Here is a 25,728-nt window from a genome sequence, read left to right on the forward strand (position 1 = left end):
AGGAAGGGAGGCTGTAGCAGCTGATGGTGAGTCCTTGGGTGAGGGGCTTAGCGCTGGTGAGGACCGATATGAGCGAGACTAGAGAAGGTAGAAAAGACAACACTTACAGCCTGTTTGCATGTTGGCAGGAGAGAGCTCAAATAGGACTCAAGGGTTCTAGGTCTGGGTCACTCGGTACTGGCTAGACTTAACAGGAAGTGGGGGACGGGTTTGAGAACAAATGTCCTGACCTCAGTTTGGGGCATGGTTTGCCATGCCTAATATACGAGACCTTCGGGTGGTTCTGTCTTAGCTGGCAGGCGGTTGGAAGCATCTCCTGTCACACTAGCTTTGGGGTGAACATGAGCTAGTTAGCTAATGTTTGTTGAGCATCTCCTGTGCAGCAGCCCTGTCTGTGTTCAGTGCCATGTAGAGTGAGGTTTTGACAGATGTGTAAGTGACACCACTGACTTGCAGACAAGACTTAGCAGAGTTGAATGACATTCCGGAAAAATGTAGTTCATTCGTTAGGTGCAAGCTGCTATGCTAGGGATGACAAAATGAGCAAGACACAGTGTCCGCCTTTGTGGAACTTGTAGAACAGAGAGGGGAAGGCCGCGTTTCTCAGAAGAAGCGTGCGTATTGTTTCATAGTTTCCAGAGTTTTCTCCTTTGCACTGATGATTGATGGCACCACCGTCCAGCCACACGGGCAAGTCAATAACCCAGAAGTCACCCCGACTCCCCCTGACTCTGCAGTGAGTCACCAAATCCTATGGATCCTGTAATGCTCTCGCATCTGTTCTTTCCTCTCTACTGTCATTTCCTTAGTTCAGGCTAGTGGTTCTCACCCTGGAGAACCCTACACAGGGGAATCCCTGGGGAGCTTTTAAAAACCCAGATTTATGCATCACTCACCTTCACCGAAGAGCAACATATCCCACAAAACATTTTTTTTCAAACTGAGTCAATATTGAATAAAACATGTTTTTACTGAATCAGTTTTTTTTTTAAACAAATATAACAGCACACACACAAAAAATAAGGTCATCTTTCCTGCCTAAGAAGTCCTGGGTAGTATGTAACCGGAGTAAAAGGATTTTTCAAAGCAAACTTTGGTTCAATAATGGCTTTTGGACTTTTGTCAGAGCATTCAAGCTATGACTGTTACAGTTGCTAGATTTTTTGAAAGGGTGAAAAATCAAACTATGAAATGTTTTAGCACCATCGTATTTTTAATTATATCCAAGTGTGTGTGTGTGTGTGTGTGTGTGTGTGTGTGTGAGAGAGAGAGAGACAGAGACAGAGACAGAGACAGAGAGAGAGACAGAGAGAGAGATGGGCGGGTACAGGCTGGCAGACTATCTGTCTATGACCCTTACTATTCCTTTGCACTTTCCACCAGATGGTATTGCTGTCTTTTTCCTGTCTTTTTTTTATTATTAGGGTATATGAATTTGAGTTCTCAACAGTAAATATATCTACTTATTATTCTCCATTAAACAGTTTTCCTATATTTAGCACTCTTGATTAATGATTAGTCAGTAATCCCAATGAAAGAAAAATTCCATCTGCATTATGACAGGTTTAGAAAAATAGTAATTGGTAGTCATTCATCACCAGTGAGGAGCTAATCTGTTCTGATGCCGAGAAGGAGGATAGTGTTTTCTGGGGAGATGACACTTCAATGATACATTATGTAAAAGACCCTAATATATGCTCGAAACAAAAATAATTCTTGTAGTTCTCAAAATAAGATTCTATCACAGCTTTTACAATCATTTTTCTTTTATCTAATGAACATAGGTAAAGCAGAGTAGGGATAAAGTCATTTATTAATTAAAGAATTATACAAAGAACACTAATTTACTGTTAAAATTGGGGCTAGAATATAAGAACTATAAAAAGTCTAGAGAAGGGAAATATCAGGGTTTTGTTACTCTAATAAGACGTAATATAGTGTGGGTTAGAATTGGAGTAGGCAGAAGGGAGTAGGAATTGCATTTAAACTGGGGAATGGAAAGAACACTTCATTCCTGGGTTCATTAATTAGTAATAAATATTTGTTTGCTATCTTGACACTGGAGCTGAAATAGGCATAGTACAGTGGGGTGAGCATGGGCTTTGGCTTAAGATCCTAAATCTTCAGTTGGTCTCTTGCTAATTGTGTAAGTTTAATCAATACACTCAACCTAAGTGAAATCTATTTGTTAAGTACTCTGCTACTTTGAATATGTTGGTTAGAACTTGAGATAATGAAGAATTAACTGCTCTAGGAGACATTACAAATACTATTTCCTCTTTTCTCAGTTGCAAAATATAAGAAACTAAATTTTGTTTATAAAACTTTGTTGTTGACACTAATCCAGCAAGAAGCTGCTAAGGCTTTACTGTATTTGTATAGTAAAGTATTTTACTCTCGAGAACTTTGTTTGTTTGTAAAGATAGACGTATTAATGTCCTATGAGCGCTTTAACAAATTTCCGCAAATGCCTGGTTTAAAATGACAGAAATGTGTTCTGTTCTGATTCTGGAAGCCAGAAGTCCATATTCAGTATCACTGGACTAAAATCAAGATGTCACTAGAGCCATACTCGCCCTCTAGGAGAGAATCTGTTTCTTCCAGCTTCTTGTGGCAGTTGGCATTCTGTGGCTTGTGGCTGCATCGCTCCAATCTTCAAGGCCAGCATCTAGAAATCTCTGTATTCTGTCTTCATATGCCCTTTTCCTCTGTGTGTCAAGATTTCCTGTTTCCTCTTATAAGGATACATGTAATTGCTCTTAGGGTCTACCCATATAATCTGGGATAATCGCCCACCTCAAAATCCTTAATACTGGGGTGCCAAAAAAATGTATACAAGTGGACACTTTGGTCAGTGTTGCTCAAGCAGTAGTTCGCTGTAATCAGCAGTGTCTGGACGCTGATGGTAACCACTTTGAGCACCTCTTGTAATTGCAGAAGTCAAACGTGACTTGTATTCACTTTTTATCAGTATATATTGAGTATTACAATTTTAATAGTTGTTTTCTTTCTTAAAATGTATATACATTTTTTTTACACCTTCTGTGTAATCACACCTGCAGAGACCCGACCTCCACCTTTTTACCGTCTGAGTAGCAGTCACAGGTTGCAGGGATTAGGGCACGGGTGCTGGGGGGGCCATTTTTCAGCCTCCCACAGTCGCAGTGTCATGTAACTTGACCTATTAAGTCAGAAGATTTCTAAAATCCCACTGTGTGTAGTTTCTGAATGCCAAAGGACAGTTCAAAGTGCTGCTGATGGAATGCAAAGGTAAATAAGACGTTTCCTGCCCCCAAGACACTTCGTAGAGGAACCGGAATGCCACATTGGGAACCTTGTACTTTTGTAGACAGCGGGGAACCAGCTGAAGTTGTTTGGTTATTAGAGCTGTGTTTTAGGAGGATTAACATGACATATGTAGAATAGAGTGGCGAGGGGAAGCATGAGGTGGGTGACTGGTTACGTGTGTGTGAATGATGCTAAGACCTCAAGGAAATGATGGCGTGATGGTGTTCAGAACGAAAGAGAAATGGCAAAGTGCATCCCAGAGGGGGTTTGTTGTTAGCTAATTGGCAAGCAATAAAGTTGACCAATTTTAACCTGTCAGTTGACAAATATTTACAGTAGTGTAACCACCACTACAGTCATGATATGGAACATTTACAACATCTTAAAAAGTCCCTTGAACTTTTCAGTCAGTCTCATTCCCCTGGCCCCTGACAACCACTGAACTGCTTTCTAGCCCTGTAGTTTGTCTTCTCTGTAGTTGCACCTGGAATAAACAGTATGCAGTCTTTAGTGTCTGGCTTCTTTCATTTAACTATTGCCTGTGAGATACTGTGTTGCATGCAGTCTGTTACTTTTTATGGCTGTGTAGTATTCCCTTACAGTCATGCACTGCTTAATGATGGGGATACATTCTGAGAAATGCGTCATTGGGCAATTTTGTCATTGTGTGAACATCACAGAGGGCACGTACACAAACCTAGATGGTAGAGCCCACTACACACCTGGGCTCTATGGTACAGCCAGTTGCTCCTGGGCTACACACCTGTACAGCATGTTGCTGTACTGAATACTATAGGCAGTTGTAACAAAGTGGTAAGTACTTGTGTATCCAAACATATCTAAACATAGAAAATGTACAGTAAAAATACAGTATAAAAGATCAAGTGTGTGTGGGGGCATGTGCAGCCGTTGGGGGGCAGGTGGAGGGCTGTGGAGGGAGGTGCCATTGGAGAGAGAGTAGAGGTGAGGAGGAGCGATGGAAGAAGAGAAGAAAGGAAGGGGGCAGAGAAAGGAAGAGCAGAGATCGAAAGAGACCCAGAGATAAAGCTTGAGACAAGAGATAATAAAAGGGAGAGGGACTGAAGAGAGAGAGGGGGAGGTGGGGGAAGAGGAGAACAGGACCAAGAGAAAAGATAAAGAGAAATGAAGGGAAGCGAAGTGAGTGAGTGCACGAGTGTGTGCCTGCGTGTGTGTGTGCGTGCGTGTGTGTGTGTGTGTGTACGAGTCTGTATGTAGGAATGAGCAGGGGGCAGGTTCCCAGGCTCCCTTCCTCCCCTGTCACTCCTCTCCCTCCTGTGCCAACGCCTGGCACCACTCAGTCACAGGTGGACACAGAGCTGGGGGGACATCCTAAGCCGCCTCATCTATTTGAACCACCCTGAGCTGGTGGTAGTACATTCAAAGTTGTAGTCGGGTTCAGCCGTTTCTCTCAACATCACAAGTTTGCATATCTGTGTGTTTATATATACAGTGGACCACCACTGTATGTGCTCCATTGTTGACTGAAATGTCTGGCGCACAACGGTATGTGTATATATTACAATTTGTGTCCATTCACCAGCTGGACATTTGGGTTGTTTCCAGTTTTTAAGGACATATGTTTTCATTTCTCTTGGGTAAATACCTGTGATTGGAATTGCTGGGTCATTAGACATGTGTATGTTTATCTTACAAGAAACTGTCAAACTGTTTTCCGAAGTGGCTCTGCTGTTTACATTCTCACTAGCAATGTATGAGGGAGGGTTCCGGTTCTCCACGTTTTTGCCAACACTTTCATTTTAGCCGTCCTAGTGCATGCGTAGTGGTATCTCATTGTTTTTAATTTGCATTTCCTTAATAACTAATGACGCACATCTTTTCATATGCTTATTTGCTGTGCACTTTCTTTGGCAAAATATTCCAATTTTTTGCCCTTTTTTATTGGGTCATCTTATTATTGAGTTGTAAGAGTTCTTAATATATTCTGGATACAAGTTCTTTTTGGGTATATATTTTGAAAATATTTTCTCCTCGTCAGTGGCTTGCTTATTCACTTTCTTGTATGTTTTGAAGAATAATTTTTAAAATTTTATAATGTCCATTTTATCTATTTTTTTCTTCTATAATTCATTCTTTTTTGTCCAGTTTATATAGTTTTGCCTCATCTGAGGCCACTGATATTTTTTTCTATGTTTTAGTCTAGAAGTTTTATAGTTTTCACCCTTAACGTTTAGATCTATGACCCATTTTGAGTTAACTTTTGTATATAGTGGGGTGTAAGAGTTGAGATTCACTTTTCTCCATATGGATACTCAGTTGTTTCAGTCCCATTATTCTTTCCTCATTGAAGTGCATTGGCACTGCTGTCAACCCATTTGGCTCTGTATTGTAGGTTATTTCTGGATCATATTCTATTCCATTGCTCTAAACGTCTATCTTGATGCCAATATGATATTGTCCCAATTACTGTAGCTTTATAACAAGTCTTGAAATCAGTCATGTAAAGTGCTACACCTTTCTTATTTTTTTCCCCAGAATTGTTTTGGCTGTTCTAGGTGTTTAGCATTTTCATACGAATTATAGAATCATCTTGTTAAGTTCTACAGAATAATTTTGAAATTTTTTTGGGATGGTGTTGAATTGTGTTTCAATTTGGAGACAGTTGACATCTTAACAATCCATGAGCATAGTATAACTCTCCATTTATAATTGTCCCTTGGTATCCATGGGGATTCATTCCAGGACCCCTGTGGATACCAAAATCTACAGATACTCAAGTCACTTATATAACATGGCACAGTATTTGCATATAACCTACATTTACATATAGGTTACAGCAGGGTGTGCTTACACGTCACCTCATTCACTTCAGTGTAGTGCTCGTTGCGTGGCAAATTCAAGTTTTGCTTTTTAGAGTTTTCTGGGATTTCTTTTTCTTGAATATTTTCCATCCGCGATTGGTTGAACCCACAGAGGTAAAACCTGACATGCAGAGGGCCAACTATATTTAGGCTATCTTTAAATTGTCAACAGCGTTTTATAGTTTCAGTGTGCAGGTCTTTGCACATTTTTTGTTAAATTTATCCCTAAGCATTTTATATATTGGCTGTACTGTTTATAAGTGGATTATCACAGCCTAGACACATAGATAACCCAGAGCTTTCAAAGCTGGTTAACAATTAAAATAGAAGCAGGAAGAGGCATTTGATTTGAGAAAGATGTTAAGTTTGATTTTGGACACGTTGAGTTGGTAGTACCAGTAGGTTATCTTCCAGTAGGAGCTATTGAGAGAGATTTGGAGTCATTTACAGTGACAGTAAAGTATGGGTGTGTTTGAAACCTCCAAGAAAGGAAGTTAGGAAAAAGTTCCGTTCTGGGTCTGAACCTTGCAGGACTGCTTTCTTTTAGAGAGTAGCCTGCAAGAAAGTTATCTGTAAGAAGAGTAGGGGGGAAACCTGCAGTACAGATTTAGGAAGCCAAAATGAAAAGAATTTCAAGAATGGACTGATGAAGAGTTGAACGCTGCAGAGAGGTTGAGGACCTCGAAGGATAAGGAAAAGGTCATTGCAGTGGGTGATTTTATCATGGTGACTGAGACCCTTTTAGTAGAGAGGTATGGATGGAAGCCAAGTTTCAAAAGATTAGGGAGGTAAAGAAGGAAGCAGTGAGTAAAGAGGGCTTCCTTCAGAAATTGGTAGAGAAGGAAAAGAGCATGATAGACACGGCAATCAAGTAACAATGGGGAAAAGTTTATTTGGGATAGGTTACTATGAGCTTGTTTACAAGGGTAAGGAGATGAGCCTGGAGAGAAGGCTGTCTTAAAGATGCAAGGGCTGTTTTAGTGGCATAGAGTTGGATAAGGAGAAGTGAGAAGATACAGAAGTCTAGGCATTTTGGGCAGATTAACTGCTTTCTTCCCTTTTTATTTGGCTCTGGGCATCATTTTGGTATACTTACTCTTTAAAAGTCACCTAGAACAGGGGTTGGTAAACTATGGCCTGTTGGCCAAATCTGACCTGAGACTTATACTGGGGGTGCCAAAAAAATGTATACAAGTGGACACTTTGGTCAGCGTTGCTCAAGCAGTAGTTCGCTGTAATCAGAAGTGTCTGGACGCTGATGGTAACCACTTTGAGCACCTCTTGTAATTGCAGAAGTCAAACGTGGCTTGTAGTCTTTTGTTACGGTATATATTGAGTATTACAATTTTAATACAGTTTTCCCTTCTTAAAATGTGTATACTTTTTTGGCACCCTGTGTATTTGTACAACTCTTGAGCTAAGAATTATATATATATGTATATGTATATATATGTATATGTACACACACACACAAATTATACATATATATAAAATGGTTGGTGGAAAAAATCAGAGTAAGACTATATCATAGCATGTGAAAAACTGTATGAAATTCAATTTTCAGTGTCCATAAATAAAAATTTTGGGGGGGCAGTGAACAGCTACACTCACTCATACATGCTTTTGCATTGCAACAGCAGAGTTGAGTAGTTGCCACAGGAACTGAGGCACAAAGAGCCTAAAATATTTACTCTCTGGCCCTTCACAGAAAATGTTTGCCAACTCCTGACCTGGAAAGATTTCTGTTGCTTCCTTTTTGACTGTGCCATGACTTGCTGATTAATTTTTTTCTTTTACAGTTGTTGGTCTCTTTCTTTTAGGCGATTCATAGTGAAGGCAGATTTTTTTTTTTTTTTTTGGTCTCAAGCATCTTCGGTTAAGTCAAGATTGATGAACTATCAGAAAGCTCATCAAATATCTAACATTGGACGGCACTGGTGCAGGGCACATGGGTATCACTTGGAAAGAAACATGCCCACATTAATAGTACAAGCTGCTGATATTCTTCACTGATACTTAGCATATAGCTCTTTTGGTAAAACTGTAGGTTTTATATCTATTATTTAAATTTCTAGGCTTATTTTTCAAAAGGAAAGTTGGAGGAAGAGAAAGAAGAAACCACAGCTGAAAACTAGCCACTTTGTAAAGAAGTAGTAATAGTAGCAGTAAACCTTTAAACCAGACACGCACTGTTGTTCTAAATGATTTAACCTACCGTAACTCAATTACTCCTCTACAACGCTCCGAGATACTATTATTATTCCCATTTTCCACGTGAGAAAACCGAAGCCCAGAGAGGAGGAAGTAACTGCCCAAGGTCACACGGCCAGTAAATGTGCAAGCTGGGGGTCCAACCCAGTCAAGGGAGGCTCCGGAGTACATGCTGTTAAGGATTCTATTGTGTTTCCTTTTTCAGAAGGGTTAACCGCTAACATTTACTGACCATTTACTGGAGGGCAGACAGTCTTCTAAGGTCATTATATGTATTAGCACAATATGTGTTTACAACATACAGGTGAGGAGAATGAGGCACTTGCCTAAGGTGTCACAGCTAGAAAGTGGTGGGCGGGTCTGTCATCCCTGTCAGTCTAGCTCCAGATCCTGTGCCTTTCACCACTGCACTAAGATGTCGTTTTTTTCTCCAGTATTACTCAGAATGGTAATTTTATTCTTCCTGTAAGAACGCTACAGCTTGGTGACCCTTCCAGGACACATTTGCATTGCTGTTTACAAGCAGACAGTATTCCCCAGAGAAGAACATCGCCGTGGGTGCTTTCCCCATTATTACTGTGAAATGGTGTGCCAATCCCAGTACCACTGACAGGTGCACTTGTGGTCTGGGTTTCCCCCTGCAACAGGTGCTGGGCAGGGGGCATCTGTGATTTCGTGACTAAGACCCCTAAGTCATTCTAAAGCCATTCTTTTATCTTGCCTCATCTCTGATCATAACTTGTAGTTTATGTCTTTCTTGTGTCGGTGTCCAGACCACGGCTGGAAATTTGTGTCAGAAATTCTGGAGTGAGACTACGGCTATTGCTGTATATTTTGGAATTATATGGGTATAACTGATATCCAAAGAAATTTACAGGGACTCCTGATGGAAACAGAACTTTTACGATCTCATTTTAAGGCTTAAATAAAGGAATCAGCAACTTTCCACTCTTGAAGGCAAATGTCCTCCCAATTCCCAAACATAAGGCAGTATTCCGATTGTTTGTGACTCTTAATTTGTGAGTTCTTGCCTGTTTGTCAGTTCCTTGTAGATACTACTTTGTGCTACGTTATTTGTTTGGCAGAGGGGAAAGTTAGATTGCCTTTTTCACAAACTCCAGGAGGCAACTCCTGATCTGCCATAATGCTTAGTGCACAGTAGGTGCTCATAAATCCTTGCAGATTGATAGTTCATTTACGTGATGTGGAAATGCAGAGTTAATTACTGAGGCTACAGTCTTGTCATGATGGTTTGGAGCTCTTGAAGAATAAAATACTTAGGTTGGCTAGAATGTTGTGTGATTGAAACCAAGGTTAAAGAGTTCATTGTGCTTTGTGGAAGAAAAATCTGCAATCTGTAGCCACAGGCTATCCCTGTGAAAACATGCAAGCTAACCTAACTCTGGCAAGTGGGATGTAAGGGGAGCCACTAGGTTGAGTTAGCAAGATGAGGTGTCCTGGTCATCCTTTTCAGTTGACTTCAGCAGAGGCAGGTGAGTGGCAGACATTTTTGCCAGCAAGCTGTTGGGACTAGGCTAGGTCTCGCCTTCCAATTATTTGTATTTACCATAGAGCCAAGTACTATGTCTGTTCCACAAACCTGATACTACTTTAAAAGGAGAATCCAGCCAAGAAAGTAAAAGACAAGCGTTTTCCTTGCATTTTCGGGGCCCAGTATGCTACAAACATATACAGGCTTTAGGTAAATCTTTTGAAGTGAAACACCACTTTTCTTCATGCTTTATTTGTATCCCTGTCAGAGTGCTGTCAGGTTTTATTGAATTACTTTATTTAATTGCCCATTTTCTCCATTACCCTGTAACTTTGTAAAAAAGACATGTGCCAAGATTTTCTTTTTTTCCACTCTGATACTGCATAATAAATTTTTAATGAATTCCTAGGTTATGCAGTTGTCTTCTTAAGAAACGAAATTCTTTGAACAAATCAATGAGTGAGCAAAAAACCTGCAATTCAGTTTGTCTTTTATCTACATAGGAGTATTCCTAGAGCAATCTGTGACGTGGGGAGGTGTTCGCTGGGGGCTGAACTTTTTCTCCAGGGCAGTCATTCCTATCCCTGGGCTGTTTTAAAAGTAGACTTTTCCTGACCCCGACCTCAGGTCTACTGGATCTGGGTGCTCTTTTTGTCCTCGTAGTTTAAACGGCCTGAGTGATACTCATGCAACCAGCCTGGAATAACGTCATCGAGCGTGGTCTGAGAGGCAAGAGGTGGGCAGGCTGCTGGTCACCGACTCGTCCCCGTTCTGCTCCTCAGATTCATTGTCTGGGAGTTGAGGCAAACGAGGTGGTCTTTAGGCGCCTTTCCTTCCTAAAGCTTTGTGATATATAAAAACCCTTACCCTTGGGTGCTAGAGACTTACTTATTTTCCCTTATAATTGTAACTGTTTTCCATAGTCTTTAAATTTTGCATAAAATGATGTATTTGCTTTATCAGTGTACACAGATTTAAAATTCAAATAATATTACTTGGCTTATAACAAAAAATAAATTTTGCCACACGTCAATCTGCTCCCCGGACTACTTTCTGCTCTTCTTTATTTACCTCCAACTGATAAAACTTATTTATAATGCCACTTCTAGATTGATCAATGGTAGACATTGGCTGACTTTTTCCTGTGGTAGATTAGGAGTTGCCTCTTTGAGCGTGTTTTTTTTTTAAAGACCAGTCTAACCTGCACCTTTTCTAAATGAATAATAAAGATTTTTAAAATATGTTAGGCTTTGCTTTTTTATATGGGAATTGTCAATGAAGACTTGCTATATGAGGTGATAAAATATTTGAAGTAGCTCCTTCAATGTTTAGCACTGTTTCCATTTCTGTTTTGTTTTTTTTTTTAAAGATTTTATTGGGGAAGGGGAACAGGACTTTATTGGGGAACAATGGTCAAATTGTTGTCCTTTCAATCTTAGTTGTGGGGGGTTCTGTTCAGCTTCAAGTTGTTGTTCTTTCAGTCTTAGTTGTGGAGGGCGCAGCTCAGCTCCAGGTCCAGTTGCCGTTGCTAGTTGCAGGGGGCACAGCCCACCATCCCTTGCGGGAGTCAAGGAATTGAACTGGCAACCTTGTGGTTGAGAGCCCGCGCTCCAACCAACAACTGAGCCATCCGGGAGGCAGCTCAGCTCAAGGTGCCGTGTTCAATCTTAGTTGCAGGGGGCAGAGCCCACCATCCCTTGCGGGACTCGAGGAATTGAACTGGCAACCTTGTGTTTGAGAGCCCACTGGCCCATGTGGGAATCGAACCGGCAGCCTTCGGAGTTAGGAGCACGGAGCTCTAACCGCCTGAGCCACCGGGCCGGCCCCTCCATTTCTGTTTTTACTTTTGTTCACACCTCCTTCTGAGAATGTCCTGTTGGTTTGCCGTGACTTTAATTGATCAAGCTCAGTTCCTAGGTCAATAAAACATTTGAATCCCATTCTGCTTCTTCATGACTCAAAAAAAAAGTATAAACTGTTAAAACAATTTGAACTATTTTATCCAATAATGATGTAGTTGTGGAATGTGCAGAGGGGTGGAGGGAAGCCTGACAATATAGAGTGTATGCAACAGTTATAGTAGTTGTCATGTAATTCTCACAACAGCACTGAAAGTAGGTCCCCATTCCTCACTTATAGATAAAGAAACAAAAGCTCGGGGGTGAACTTACGGTCCTATAGCTGGTTACTGAAAGGGTTTGGGTCCCTGTCACTTTCACTCCAGAGGCCACTCCAGGTGTAGATCAGTTTTTTTTACTTTTTAATGGAAGCATAAGGTATATGAAGAAAAGGACGAATCACTCCTCCTCTACGTGACCCCCTCAATTAGATTGTTTCTCAGGGCTCAATCCTGAGCACCCCTTTTCCATAATATTCTCTCTTTAGGTGATCCCATTCCTTCCAATGGTGTTCAGTGTCATCCACGTGCTGAGGGTAGCCAACTTCTCTCTTTAGCCAGACCTCTTATTTAGAGGAGGTTCACCAACCCTCCCCTGACCATTATTCTCCACATTAGCTCTTTTTATTTCCTTCCTAGCATGTAGCATAATTTTAATTATTATTTACTTGTTTGGGGGCCTGTCTTCCTCACCTGACAGTCAATTCCCTGAGGACAAAAGCATCACCTGTCTCGTTCACCACCGTATTGTCAGTGTATTGCATCCATGGCACATAACAGGCATTCAATACACATTTTTTGAATAAAGAAAAAAACAAATCTTCCGTGTAGAGTTCAGTTAATTATCAAAATGAAACATGCATGTAACCACTAAGTTAAATAAAAAAGGCTGTTACCAGCACCCCCGGGAGTACACTCATGTTCCCGCCCAGTTACTACTACGCTCTCGCCATTCTTCCACTGGTAACTATTATCGTGACTTCTGAGACCACAGATTCATGTTACTTCAAGCGATAGCAGTTTTTGAACAGAATTTGATGTTACTCTTAATTGTATGTCCTTTTCCATTTTCTGTATCCACACCTAGAAATTCAGTTTTTCTTTAAAGAAGCCAATCACCTCCATTTCTCTCAATCCACAAAAAAGTATAAATTCGTACCATCACGTGAACTTACTGCTTTGTGTTAAATGCTTCCCCCTTTGAGGTAAATAATTGCAATTTCTTGGCTTTTAGTCTGAGTTACTGTGAAGAACTCTTCAAAACCAGTGACCTCAGAATAAAAGTGTAGAGCTAAGTCCTGCCTAAGGAGTTTTGTGCGATTGCAAATGCTACTTGCTGAGATTTTAAAATGTTATAATAGGATCATGGTGTGTACTGTTTTTCTTTAGCCAGCGTTTTTAAAAGCAATATTTAGTTTAAATATTAGTAGACCAAAAAATTGCAATATTTTCAAAAATATTCGTTCTAGGAATTTTTATCTGATACGTCAATCATGAGCACAGTGATCAGTGAACAGCCGTAAGCAAATTTTCATCTCGTAGGTGTCTTCTACTTTATTTTCCCAGGAATACTGATTTGCACCTGAGACTTGCATTCAGTTTTTTGACTCCAGGTATTTATTTAACGTGAATCCACTAGAAGAGGAGACAGAAGTTCCCTACCATATGTATGAAGAAGATAGTCTATTAGTATTTAAACAGGTTTCTCTTAAAAATTTTTTCTAATTATGAAAACAGAACACATTTGTCGCAGAATACCTGAAATGGTGCAGAAAATTGCAAAGAAGAAAAATCTCCCATAACTCCACCCTTCTTAGTGACACTTGCTGATGTTTTGGGATATTTGTTTTTTTACTCCACATATATGTAAATATAATAAAATTGGAATTATAAAATACAGTTTTGCAGCCTGCTTTTTTCTGTTAATATATTTTTTGAATATGCATGTCTAGTATTACATGTTTCTTTGGAAACATTAATAGTTGTATAATAACTTCAAACTCGTGTACCACTTAGTTTATTTCACCATTCCTGTGTTTTTAAACCAGTTTTTTATTTCTATGTTCATAAAGAATTAGTTAATGGGCAGCAGGTGGGAGGGATGCAGTTGAGGACAGGAAAGGAATCCTGTTTTTTAAAACTGGGTTTTACTTGTTCAGTTGAGTTGATCAAATATTTAGTGAGTCTGTGTGTCACGCCCTGTGACAGGCTCTGAGATACAGGTGTAAATCCTTTCACATTGGCGATTAGATACAGTGAGCGAGGGCCTGAATTAAAGTCACAGTGGAGATGGGGATACAGAAGACAGGAAGGATGCCCAGACATGTATAGGTGGGAGAGTCAGTTTTTTAGTTGGGGTAGAGCGGGGGCCATGTGACTGAGCAGGACAGCTAAAATTACTCCACGTTTCATCTTCAGGTAACTGCCATAGAGAGTAGTGTCATTAATTAGCATAAGGACCACACACGGGAAGAGCAGATTTGCTTGAAGTTTTATGACAGAGACAGAGAACCAGAATCGGAGAGAGAGTGGCACTGTTGTTGCTGAAAGAACAGAAGGAAAGAAGGGTAGACAGCAGTATCAGATGCTGTGTTGTAGAGGTCCAGGAGGAGAAGCACTGGCAAGTGTCTATTGCATTTGGCAACTAGAAGGTCATTGTTGGGGAGTTTTAAGGGAATGGTGGAGACAGAAGGAGGCAGTGGAAGGGGGAAAGTAGGGGAGGAAATGGTGTAGGGTAGCTAGAGATGGAAGGGCAGCGGTTGTCAGATGTGGAGTGGGAAGAGGGTTTTGTTTTAATAGAGACTTGAACAGGTTTATATGCTGATGAGAAAGGCCCAGTTGGAAGAGATTGAAGTTGCTGGAGGAGGGGTTGGTTGATGATAAAGCAAAGGACCTGAGGAGAGTGATGGGTTTGGAGCATAGGTGGAGGGTTTAAACTTGGACCAGAGAGAGATACTTTCTCTGAGAAAGCACGGAGTAGGTGGGAGTGGTTGCTGGTGTGGAAGTTGCTGGCAGTAGCTCAGTTTTCTCAAGACATTGGCTGAGAATGAGGCAGATTGGGTGGGAGATGGGCTTGAGGGTGGTGTCAAGATTTGTAGTATCTGTGGTGGGGAGTAGAAGCGTCAAGGGACCAAGGCCAGAGAATGACGATAGCAGCTCTGTGGTTCCGTAGTTAGACCTTGATTTATAGGAGTAGTAATTTGCATGGATGCTTGATTCCCCACCAAGACTAGAGCCCAGGTAAAGAGTTTTTTGACTGTTTACTTCCTGATGTCCTAAATTAAATTTCTTTATTATAGGTTCTCATAGCTCTGTTATTTCCTCCTAGTACTCATTAGAGTTATAGTTTTGCTTTTGATTGTTACAGATGTTATTATAATATTAAAGTTTACTTTCCAGGGGGTGGGAGATGAGGGTAAGGGGGATCAAATATAGTGATGGAAGGAGAACTGACTCTGGGTGATGAACACACAATGGGATTTATAGATGATGTAATACAGAATTGTACACCTGAAATCTATGTAATTTCACTAACAATTGTCACCCCAACAAATTAAAAAAAAAAAAAAAAGTTTACTTTCCCCAGTAGCTATAAACTTTGAGGAAAGATATGTCTGCTTTTGCTTACCATTGTGGTGCCTGGCACCTAGTAAACACTTGGTAAATATTTGTTGAATTTAATGAATCAAATATAGTGGCTGTCAACCTTTTTAATCTGCCCCAGCACACCTGTAGAATATGCATCCATCTGAATCCGTATTGACTGGCCTGATCCTCTCAGGTTTGTCAGGTAGTGTGGGGTAGTGGTTAATAGATCACAGGCCCTGGAATGAGAATGCCTGGGCTCCTCCCAGCTCCGCCTCTCACCAGCTTTGTGACTTTGGGCAAATGGTTCATCTCTCTGCCCCAGTGTCCTCACCTGTAAAGTGTGGCTGGCAACAGTACCTATCTCATGGGTTGTCATGAAGCTTACATGAGAGAATTCACAGAAAGCTCTTAGGACAGCATGTGACTTGTAAAAGTTAGTTATTACTACTAGTGGTTTGAAAAAAGCCTCGTAGGTGATTTTCATTGTCGTATATTGAATATTGATTTTCAGGGGAAACTGAGAAGAGAAATCCCTGGACCATGATGGTCCTTCAGGCCCAGTGGCACTCTTGAAACAAAGCCATCCAGGTCCTGTAAGAGTATCACTAAGACATGGAAGAAACATCATGTGACTAGTCATGGTAGCCATGCTTTCTGTGGGACGAGGGATTAACGAACGCTATCTACTTTACAGCCGCCATGGTAAACCTGATTCCTTGTTTCCCTTGCAGAGGAGGTGGCCAAGTTGGAGAAGCATTTGATGCTTCTCCGACAAGAGTATGTCAAGCTGCAGAAGAAATTGGCAGAGACCGAGAAGAGATGCACCCTTTTGGCCGCGCAAGCAAACAAGGAGGACAGCAGTGAGTCCTTCATCAGCCGTCTCCTGACGATCGTGGCCGACCTCTATGAGCAGGAACAGTACAGGTGAGCTCCTGGACACAGGGCCAGTTTGGGGAAGCCAGCCCTTTGCTTTATTCCCAGGCTGCATTGCGGCGTCTCTTTTACAGACTTTCGTCCCAAGTGTATTTCTCTCTAATTGGGATATTAGCAAACTTTTAGTTTCTAGAATGTGAGCTCCTAGAGGCAAGTTTTGTCTCTTTAGTTTCCTACTTATCTTCAGCACAGAAGTGGAGACATGGTGATAGCATCTCTAGTGCAGACAGAATGAGCTTGCATGTCCAGGGATTCAGAGGAGAGAGATCACTCGGGATGGTGAACAGAGAAGTCTTGGGACTAGTTGGCAGTATTGCAGGCAGCACAGCATGATGGTTGAGGGTTGACTCTGGAACCACACCACCTGTGTTAGAAGCTCAGCTGGCCCTTTAGTGTCTCTGAACTGGGTTGTATGATGTACCTCAGGTTCCTAAGGGTTGTTGTGAGGATTAATAAATACGTGTTTTAAGCACTTAGAACAGTGTCTGGCAAATAGTAAATGCTCAGTTGTTAGCTGTTACTGAGTTTTGAGGTGAATGCTAAAGACGGTAGGATTTAATAGAAACGACAGTGATATTACTAGTAGAGGGAGTGGCTGAATGTGGGAACACGCAGAGAGAGGATTTAGAGGATAGAGAGGGCGCCATTTTAGGGTACTGGTCTGTGTAGGGGAACGCTGGGAGAGGTGGGAAGGTAGGTGGATTGCATTGGGATGCCAAGAGGAGGAATTTGGACTTGATCCTCTGCGAAGTGTGGAGCACAGTAGTTTTAAGTTGTGAGACTGTCATAATCAAAATGGTATTTTAGGATGATTAACCTGGGAACTTCATACAGGTGAAATTATAAAGGGAAGAGAGCCAGCAGCTCGATGTTGTAAAAAGTCCAGACCAGAAATGATGAAGGACTGAATTGGGATGGTGGCACTGAACATGGAAAAGAAACATGGATGTGTTTCTTGCCTAGAAGGAAGGATTTGGCTACTAGGGAGATGGATGATTGGACCAGATAAGACTTAGGAAAATTTCAAAATAATGACATTCAAAATAGGTCAAAATCCACAACTGCCATCTACCCTCTTAGTAACTTCTAAAAGAAAGAAAAATTTAATACCCCAAAAATAGGAATTATTATGCTCTGAGTAAAGGACAGCCCTTTAAACTGAGTGGATATATAGCTACTTGTAAAATACAGTTCATTGTCTTTTTATTTTCCTCATTTTTCCTGTGGACCAGTGAAAACTTTATTTCTACTGGCGTGGGCAGGGAAGCCTGACATATTTCTGTTATAGACACGTCTCTCCCACTCTCCTAGGCTCTTCCGCATTGGAACTCCCATTACTTTCTCAATTACTTACCCATTAGTTGCATCCGTTGTGCTGTACTCCTTCTAGGAGACAGTGGGAATGAGACTGGACCGTTTCCTCTTTCGGCTTCTTTTTACCCACTCAGCTGTGGTGTGGCCGCGTGGCTCCAGACAGTCTCTCCTCAGCTTCTAAAACCTGTCCTTCATCTAAAGAAGGTTGAATACCTCTGTTATTACAACTGAATATGAAGTGGGGAATGGAGCCTTCAGAGAGGACTGAGATTTTGAGATGGAATAACTGAAATTGGAAAATCTGTTTCTAAAGCAGATGCTTTTTACCAATATAGGGGAAAAAATACTTTTTCCCAAAAACAAGTATTTTGTTGCAGAATTTAAATAGTATTTTTAAGTGCATCTCAGTAACTGGAGTCACTGAAGAGTTGGTGTTAACATTTTCAAATTGAGAAATGTGGAAGAAGTAGGTACATTTATTTTTAAGTCTAGGAGAAGGCTTTTGTCCCACAAGATAGTTAAAAATGATGGTTATATGTAGTTATTTACTACATTCATTTTTTTGGCAACCAAGCTTATAATTTTTCCGATTAAAGTGTTTGATTGAGAAACTCTAGCAAGAAACTCTTTGTTTTTTCTTCCTCTCCAGTAACAACATCCTACTCTCCATATTTTAAAAGAAAATGCTCTAGAATGAAATTTTTATAAAATTACTAGCCTCCTAATAGTGTCTACATATAGTCGCTGTAGACTTTACTTGTCCTATTTTCCATTTTCAAGTTGTATTTTTAAAAATTATTATTATTAGAAATTATTAGTGAAATCCTTATCTGTGTTTCCATTTGGTATGTTAGACTACAAAAGAGAAAAAATTTCATGACTAGTAGTAGGAATTTTATAGAAACATTTATTTTTATAGTTTTGTGGCTAACAGACTTGTAGCTGAAACAGTAAACAGTGAATATTCATGTAAGTTAATTAGAATTTAATACTTGATAAATAAATTTAGAGTTTGAAAATTGTTTGTGCTTTGTTAAATAGCCAATTTTTTCTGTTGTCATTAAATTTTTAAAGTTTTATCATAGGATATGATTTGAGACAGAATTTTATGTTCTATTTTAAATGGAATATTAATTCCATTTCTTCTTTATTGATTAATAATGTTTATTGTGTTAACAGTACAGTAGTTGTAATAACTTGAAATTATAAGTACCCTATTACTCTCTGATCTAACATAATTAGTTGCAGCTTGGTCTTTAATAGAACTAGAATTGTTGATACACTTACATAATTACAAACTATGCTCTAGACCGTGCTCTGGTGGAGTAAAATGTGTCTGCATCAAGCACTCTAGAGAAACAATATTCTGTTTAGGTCTCCTTTTAAGTGGATGAGTTCATTCATATAATAGTTTTTTTCCCTTTTTTATGTAATATTAATAGTTTTTGTGTATTTTGTTTCTAAAGGCTTTCCAACAACCTAACAGTTGTTTTCAAGGGGAGTATGAAAATAAAAATTATCTGAATACAAGCAGGATGATAATGATGAATGACTTTGGACTGTGCCCGCGTTGCCATATGGCACATGCTGTGTCAGCTCAGTAGGTCATCCCTAGGTTTTGTTAACTGCGCAGATGCTTTCCTCCCTTAGCATTGGACATTTCAGAATTAAACATAAATAACGACTTGGAAAGCTCTTTTCGTATAATGGTATGTCGTAAATATGGAAACACGTTTGAAAGAAAAATTTCTCCCACCCCATTTCTTTATAAATGGTTGAGTAAAAGATGACCAGTAATAAGTCTGGATGTTTCTGATGAGAACGGGAGTCTAGACTTGACTAGACTGCTGTGTCAAAAGCTAATTTGTTCGTAGTTTTTCTGTTAACCTTGCTTGAGAATTACTATGCTATGGAGCACAGCAGCATTGTAGTCTCAGAGCTCTCATCACAATCTTCCAGCTTTTTATCTTTCTCTCCCTGATGCTTTAATTTGATATATTCTGCATAAAACCTTTTCTACTTTTTATATGAATATTAATCATCCTATTTAACTTGTAGGTTCACCACCATAAGAATCCCATGAGTGGATGTCTTTAAAAGCAGAACATCCCATGTAAATTAAAGTTGGAAGTTAGAAATAGAGACCATGTCTAGCAACATAATATAAATATGACCCATCAGAATTCAGTGCTGGCGTAGAGAAATACTTCTGCTGTGATTTTTTTTCTTTTGCAAATGCATATTCATCAATCAATACTGATATATTTACCAGCTTTGAATGTAGCTGTACCTAATTATGGTGACATTTTTCTTTTTTGTGTTTGTGGATATGGTTCTTCATCAGTGATCTGAAGATAAAGGTTGGAGGCAAGCATATCAATGCTCACAAGTTCGTCCTGGCGGCCCGCAGTGACAGCTGGAGTCTGGCCAATTTGTCTTCCACCAAGGAGCTGGACCTGTCAGGTGAGCCTCTGACTGGTTGGGGACTCAAAACCGCCAGCACAGGAAGTCTTGGCAGAAGGTTATGGTATCTCACTTAGAAATATTTGTGGTTTAATGAAAGTAGAATAATTATCAATGGTGACCATGAACTAGTTAAATAGTTAGTGAATCAGTAGTTTATACTTTGTGAATACCTCTGTTTACTACCTGGTTGAAAATAGTAAATATCTGAGTGTCTACAATGTTCTTATAATTCATAAAATATAAATATCTGTCCAGAAACTCTTTCCATACAATAGTATGTTATAAATATGGGAGCATGTGTAGGAAAAAAAACTTTCTTTCACTCCAAGAAAAAGTCCTGCTGTTCAGTTGTTTAAAATTTAATCGTACTTGTAGCTGCCAAAGTACTTTTCCTGGTCTGTAGGAACTGAATTCAGAAGTAACAGTTATTCCAAAGAAAAAGAATAGTCTTTCTTTAAAATCAAAGGATGAGCTTCAGTCTGCAGAATTTGAATAGGTGCATTGAGCTTTTAAAGTTATTATCTAATTGCTTTATGCCGCATTATGTTGTGTAGAATTTGGGTAAAAAATGCATTTGCAGATAGTACTTGTCTAACTGCTGTTAAAACAGATTCTAAACTTAATTCTGCTATTAATAGTCATGATAATTATGACATATGGTAAGGAGAATACCCAGACATTAAGATATGAGTTACTTGCAAAAGTCATCAGCTATTTTAAAATTCTGCTGAATTTTCTTCGTTCGAAAGGTTTGCTAATTCCAAAGGTACTGTTTTCCATGTACAGTATGAGAAACACTGAGATGATTATAACACAGTTCATACCATACAGAGCTCATATTCTGTTGGAGGAAGTGGGCTAATAATAAATTATTTCAGGTCGGAGCTCTGTGTACAATAATATAATTGCTTTATGTCTGAGGTACAGAAGACACAAACTTGGTTGGGCTGATAAGGAAGGTGTCAGTTTGCAACATGAACAATGTTGCAAAGGTTAAGGAGGCATTTACCTCAAGGGTTTAGGGGAGCAGATGTGTAATGCTTCTCCACTGTGAGTGAACTCACTATGTGATCATTTCTAGGGTTTAACCTGAAGTCCATAATTCAGAGTTGTAAACACACAAATACACACTTGCATATACATGTGCATATGTATTTGTGTCTATATCTAAAACATCTACTTGGGAAACAATCTTTACTGTAATGGCACCAGTCTACACGATTAAAATCTCTGAGGAGAGCTTTTCATTTTAAAAAATATAGTCTTTTGAAGCCATGTATCTTTGATTCCATATATAACAGACCTACGAAAACATTAAAACCCGTTAGATCATGAGGTATTCTTCACAAAATGCATGATAGGATCTTGAGTACATGAACAGACAGTTTACAAATATTAGAAGATATAATAAAATAAGGAAATATTCAGCGTTGTAGAAAGACGTTTAGAATAAGTTGCCATCTTTTGATATCCACATTAGCAGAAATTGTTGATCCCAGTAGTTGTGAGGCTCAAGAAATTGGTGCTCTTGCATCCAGTCTTATGTTATATAAGACCAGGTCTTACTCATTTTTGCTCCAAAAGACACATTAGAGCTGATTGTCCGGCTAGGTCTTATTTTCGGGGAAACACGGTAAACTAGCACAATATGACATTTTAGAAAGCCGTTAGGCAGAAGAGCTATAAAATAGTCTTTTTTTTTTTAAACCTCATCATCAGACCTCTGATGGATTCTGTCATAGGTAAATCAGGCAGGATAGTTTTATGTGTAGTTGTGAAATACTGAATGCAACCAAAATGAATAAGAGTGAGAAAAATGAAATATTGACTGCTCCCCAGGGTACATAAAATTATATAAGAACATGAAAAATTGCATTAAGGTATAAAAAGTCTAATTTAAACATTAAAATTAAAATTTTGGTTTTACTTTTTTAGTACATCATAACATTTAAAAGCGGCTTGAACTCGGTGACTGAGCATAAGATTGCGTCACTGTGAATCAGGAGATTTTCTTGAGTTTAGGAAAGTATAATGTTAATGCCTTTAAATGTGCCTGAACTCTCCTCCTGTTGTCAATAATAAGCATGGTTTGATCCCTGCTTATAAGATTTGCTTTCAGGAGTGATCCTCTGCAGAGCAAAGTTTTTTGTGGCTTTGATAGATCAGGCACCTACCGAGATAGCTGATAGTAGAGCTGCGGGCATCTTTACTTTTCTGCGTAAAATTTGTATTTGAAGTGTATCCTGGAGAGGGTTCCCAGTAGGTGGCGGGTATGTGGACCTGTTCGTATTTAATTGTGTGTTTTGCCCAGAAGTCCTGCTGAATTGCCCACCCAGGCTGTTCAGCAGATGTGATTGCCTAAATCTGGGCTTGCAGCCGCTGAAACTGCCTAAGAAGCCTGTGTGTTATGCAGTATCTGGAGGCCGAAACACTGCATGGCTGGCCAGCAGTTTGAGGGAGATTGGAAATAAACCCTTGTAAACAAGTGTATAAATAGCATAAAAGCTACGTTTTAAATGGTTGAACTTTTTTCACACTAATGGACTTGATATAATCATTTTATGAATGTATTAGTATTTTGTTTCTCAAAATTATTCCATTCATATCACAAATGTTGAGTGGCAGGCACTTTTCAAGATGCTAGGGATACAGCCATGAACAAAATTAAATTCCTATTTGCATGGAATTTATATTCTTAGAGAGATTGACTTTCCAAGCTCTGCATTTTCTTTTGGATTTTTCATGTAATTCGTATTTTTTAAAATTCAAAACAAGCACAACTTTTGTTCTGTTAATTCCTAAGGAATTTTAGCACACTTTCACAAAGATACAAGGCATTATATACTAAGTATTTCAAACATATCTGAGTATGCGAAAGTTTTCTTAAATCATACCTTGTTCAAAAAAATAAAATGGTTTGTGCCTGATACGCTACACTGCCAAAGGCACAATCACTTCTGTAGGATTCTTGGTCATGAATGCATAACCTTATCCTAATTATGAGAAAGTATCATCAGACAAACCCAAATTGAGGAACATTCCTCAAAATAACTGGCCAGTGTTACTCATACATTAAGGTTATGACAGTTAAGACTTAGGAACTGTTACAGATTGGAGGAGACTAGCGAGCCATGACAACTAAATGCAATGTGGAATCCTCAGTTGGATTCTGGGCCATAAGGAGGACATTATTGGGAAAACTGACAAAATTTGGAAAGGCCTGTAATTAGTAGAATTGTATCAGTCCTGATGACCTGGTTTTGCTAACTGTGCTATGATTATGAGATGTTAATATTAGGGGAAGATGGTAAAGGACATATGGGAACGCTCTACAACTTTTCTCTGTCTGAAATTATCTCAAAATATAAAGAAAAAAGGTATGCATTTGTTTTTTATTTCTTATTGATTATTTTAAGTGTGAAGATGTAAGTTTGGGAAAATATTGATTGATAAACTGGGAAGAGAAAGAATATAACAAATTTAGCTTAACACAGCATAACAAATCTTAAGGCCAGGAGGAGAGCTCTATATGTGCTTCTTTGTGAAGTAAAACACTTTGCTTCAGGCCAAATGATTTGTTTATAAGCCTCTATAGCACTTTAGCAATAGCAGCTAACACTGTGAGAGTTCCCAGGGCATTCGAATGGCTGTTTTGAAGCTAGAGTTTCTTGCATGCTCCCTCCAAGGAAAGATCTTCTGGTTCCCTGGTGTAAGAGTTTATGGTGAGTCGTTCGGCTTTCCTGGAATGTGTCCTGGGTTCATGCCCAAGAACAGAAAGCATCCTCCTTCCCTTCTTTTCAGTCTGGTGAGGAAAGCTGTGCTGACAGCACCACCTGGGAGGTTGCATTGTGCAGCGGCCTGTTGCACAGGTTCCCAGCTCTGCTGAGGCACGCTCAGGTGCTACAGCAGATTCACAGGGGGTCTGCATAGTATTTGAAGTTTTCAGGAGAAACACAGCAAGACTTGACATCTGTTGGATACCATGTGAACTATTAGCTCAGGGTTGTTCAGTTCCAGTATTCAACTGTGCTACATTCCTTTTGATGATATCCATGGTAGTTTTCAAACATGTTGTTTGCTATTCCTCCCTCCTCTGAAGTGGAGCCTAAGCTCTCAAGACGAGATTGAGGTAGAAGTGACATGTTACTTCAGAGATATCGGCAGGTTCGTGGAAGGCTTGTGACTTCCTTGCTCTGTCTTTTGGATTGCTCACTTGGGGAGAAGTTAGCAGCTGTCATGAGGACACGGAAACAGCCTTGTGGCCTCCTGCTAACAACTGAGACCCCCTCCCAGAGACGTTCTTAGAGCTTCAAAAATCTATTTTATCTGTGGTTATATCCCCTTACTCAATGCTAATGTTGCTTTTGGTTTTTTTCTCTCTAATCTTTGGTTAGGCTAAGTTTGTGTGTTGGTTTAAAATTCAGGTGTCCACCCCCCCCCTCCACACCACCATCCAGAAGTAGTGTTCCTGTGAAACCTTTTGTAAGCTGAAAGGCGTGTAAAGGGAAGAAGCAGTTACCATTAATTTATATGGAAATTTTTTTAGCATCCCCAGAACCAAAAAATAGCCTACCAAATTATATCAAATAACCCAGAAACCCTAAAATCACACTAACATATAGTAAAAACAGTGCCACTGCTTTTACTGCCCTCACTGCCACTCGCACTGCTGGGGTGCACGTGGCCTCTACAAAGGCTTGCTGCAAAACATGCTGAACACTATTTTTGCGTTTTTCCTCTTTTTCGTAAAAGTGTAAACTTTTTCTTCTGGTTAGCGAAAACATGTACTAATGTAGGTTTTTCGTAAAAGCGACATGACGTAAAAAACTTGCAGAGAGCAGGGGATACCTGTAAACTCTTTTAATAATAACATCAAATTAAAAAAAATTTTTTTTCACTTTTCAGTTAGAGTTAACATTTAAATTATATTAGTTTCAGGTGTGCAACATAGTGGTGAGACATTTATATAACGTATGAAGTGATCCCCTGGTAAGTCTTACACCCACCTGACACCATATACAGTTACTACAACATTATTGACTATATTCCCTAAGCTGTAGTTTACATCCCTGTGACTATTTTGTAACTGCCAATTTGTACTTCTTAATCCCTTACCATTTTTGACCCAGCCCCCCAGATCCCTTCCCATCTGGCAACCATCAGTTTTCTATATCTATGAGTTTGTTTCTGTTTTGTTTGTTCGTTTATTTTGTTATTTAGATTCCACATATAAGTGAAATCATGTGGTATTTGTTTTTCTCTGACTTAATTTCACTTGGCATGATACCCTCTAGGTCCATCCATGTTGTCACAAATGGTAATGTTTTATTCTTTTCTATGTTTAAGTAATACTCCATTGTGTGTGTATGTGTACACATACACTACATCTTTATCCATTTGTCTTTTGGTTGGAGCATTTAATCCATTTACATTTAAAGTAATTATACGTAAATATGTAGTTATTGCTATTTTATGCATTGTTTTCTGATTGTTTTTGTAGTTCTCTGTTCCTTTCTTATTGTCTTGCTCTCTTCTCTTGATGTCGATGACTTTCTGTAGTGTTGTGTTTAGGTTCCTTTCTCTTTGTTTCTTGTATATATCTTATAGATTTTTGGTTTGTGTTTACCGTGTGCTTTGTATATACTAAGCTATGTTTATAGCAGTCTATTTTAAGTTGATGGTCGCTTACGTTCAAACAC

General features: G+C 39.4%; 1 protein-coding gene across 1 annotated transcript in view; it reads left to right on the top strand.

Moving 5' to 3' along the window:
- ANKFY1 (ankyrin repeat and FYVE domain containing 1) overlaps nt 1–25,728 on the top strand; it is an 84,525-nt gene that overhangs the window by 5,451 nt on the left and 53,346 nt on the right. Inside the window, exons 2-3 of the mRNA XM_019743813.2 lie at nt 16,048–16,240; nt 19,908–20,026. Of these exons, the coding sequence (XP_019599372.2) occupies nt 16,048–16,240; nt 19,908–20,026 (312 nt within the window). The remainder of the gene's footprint in view (nt 1–16,047; nt 16,241–19,907; nt 20,027–25,728) is intronic.

Source organism: Rhinolophus sinicus, linkage group LG15 (genome assembly GCF_036562045.2).
Source record: "Rhinolophus sinicus isolate RSC01 linkage group LG15, ASM3656204v1, whole genome shotgun sequence".
Classification (NCBI taxonomy): Eukaryota; Metazoa; Chordata; class Mammalia; order Chiroptera; family Rhinolophidae; genus Rhinolophus; species Rhinolophus sinicus.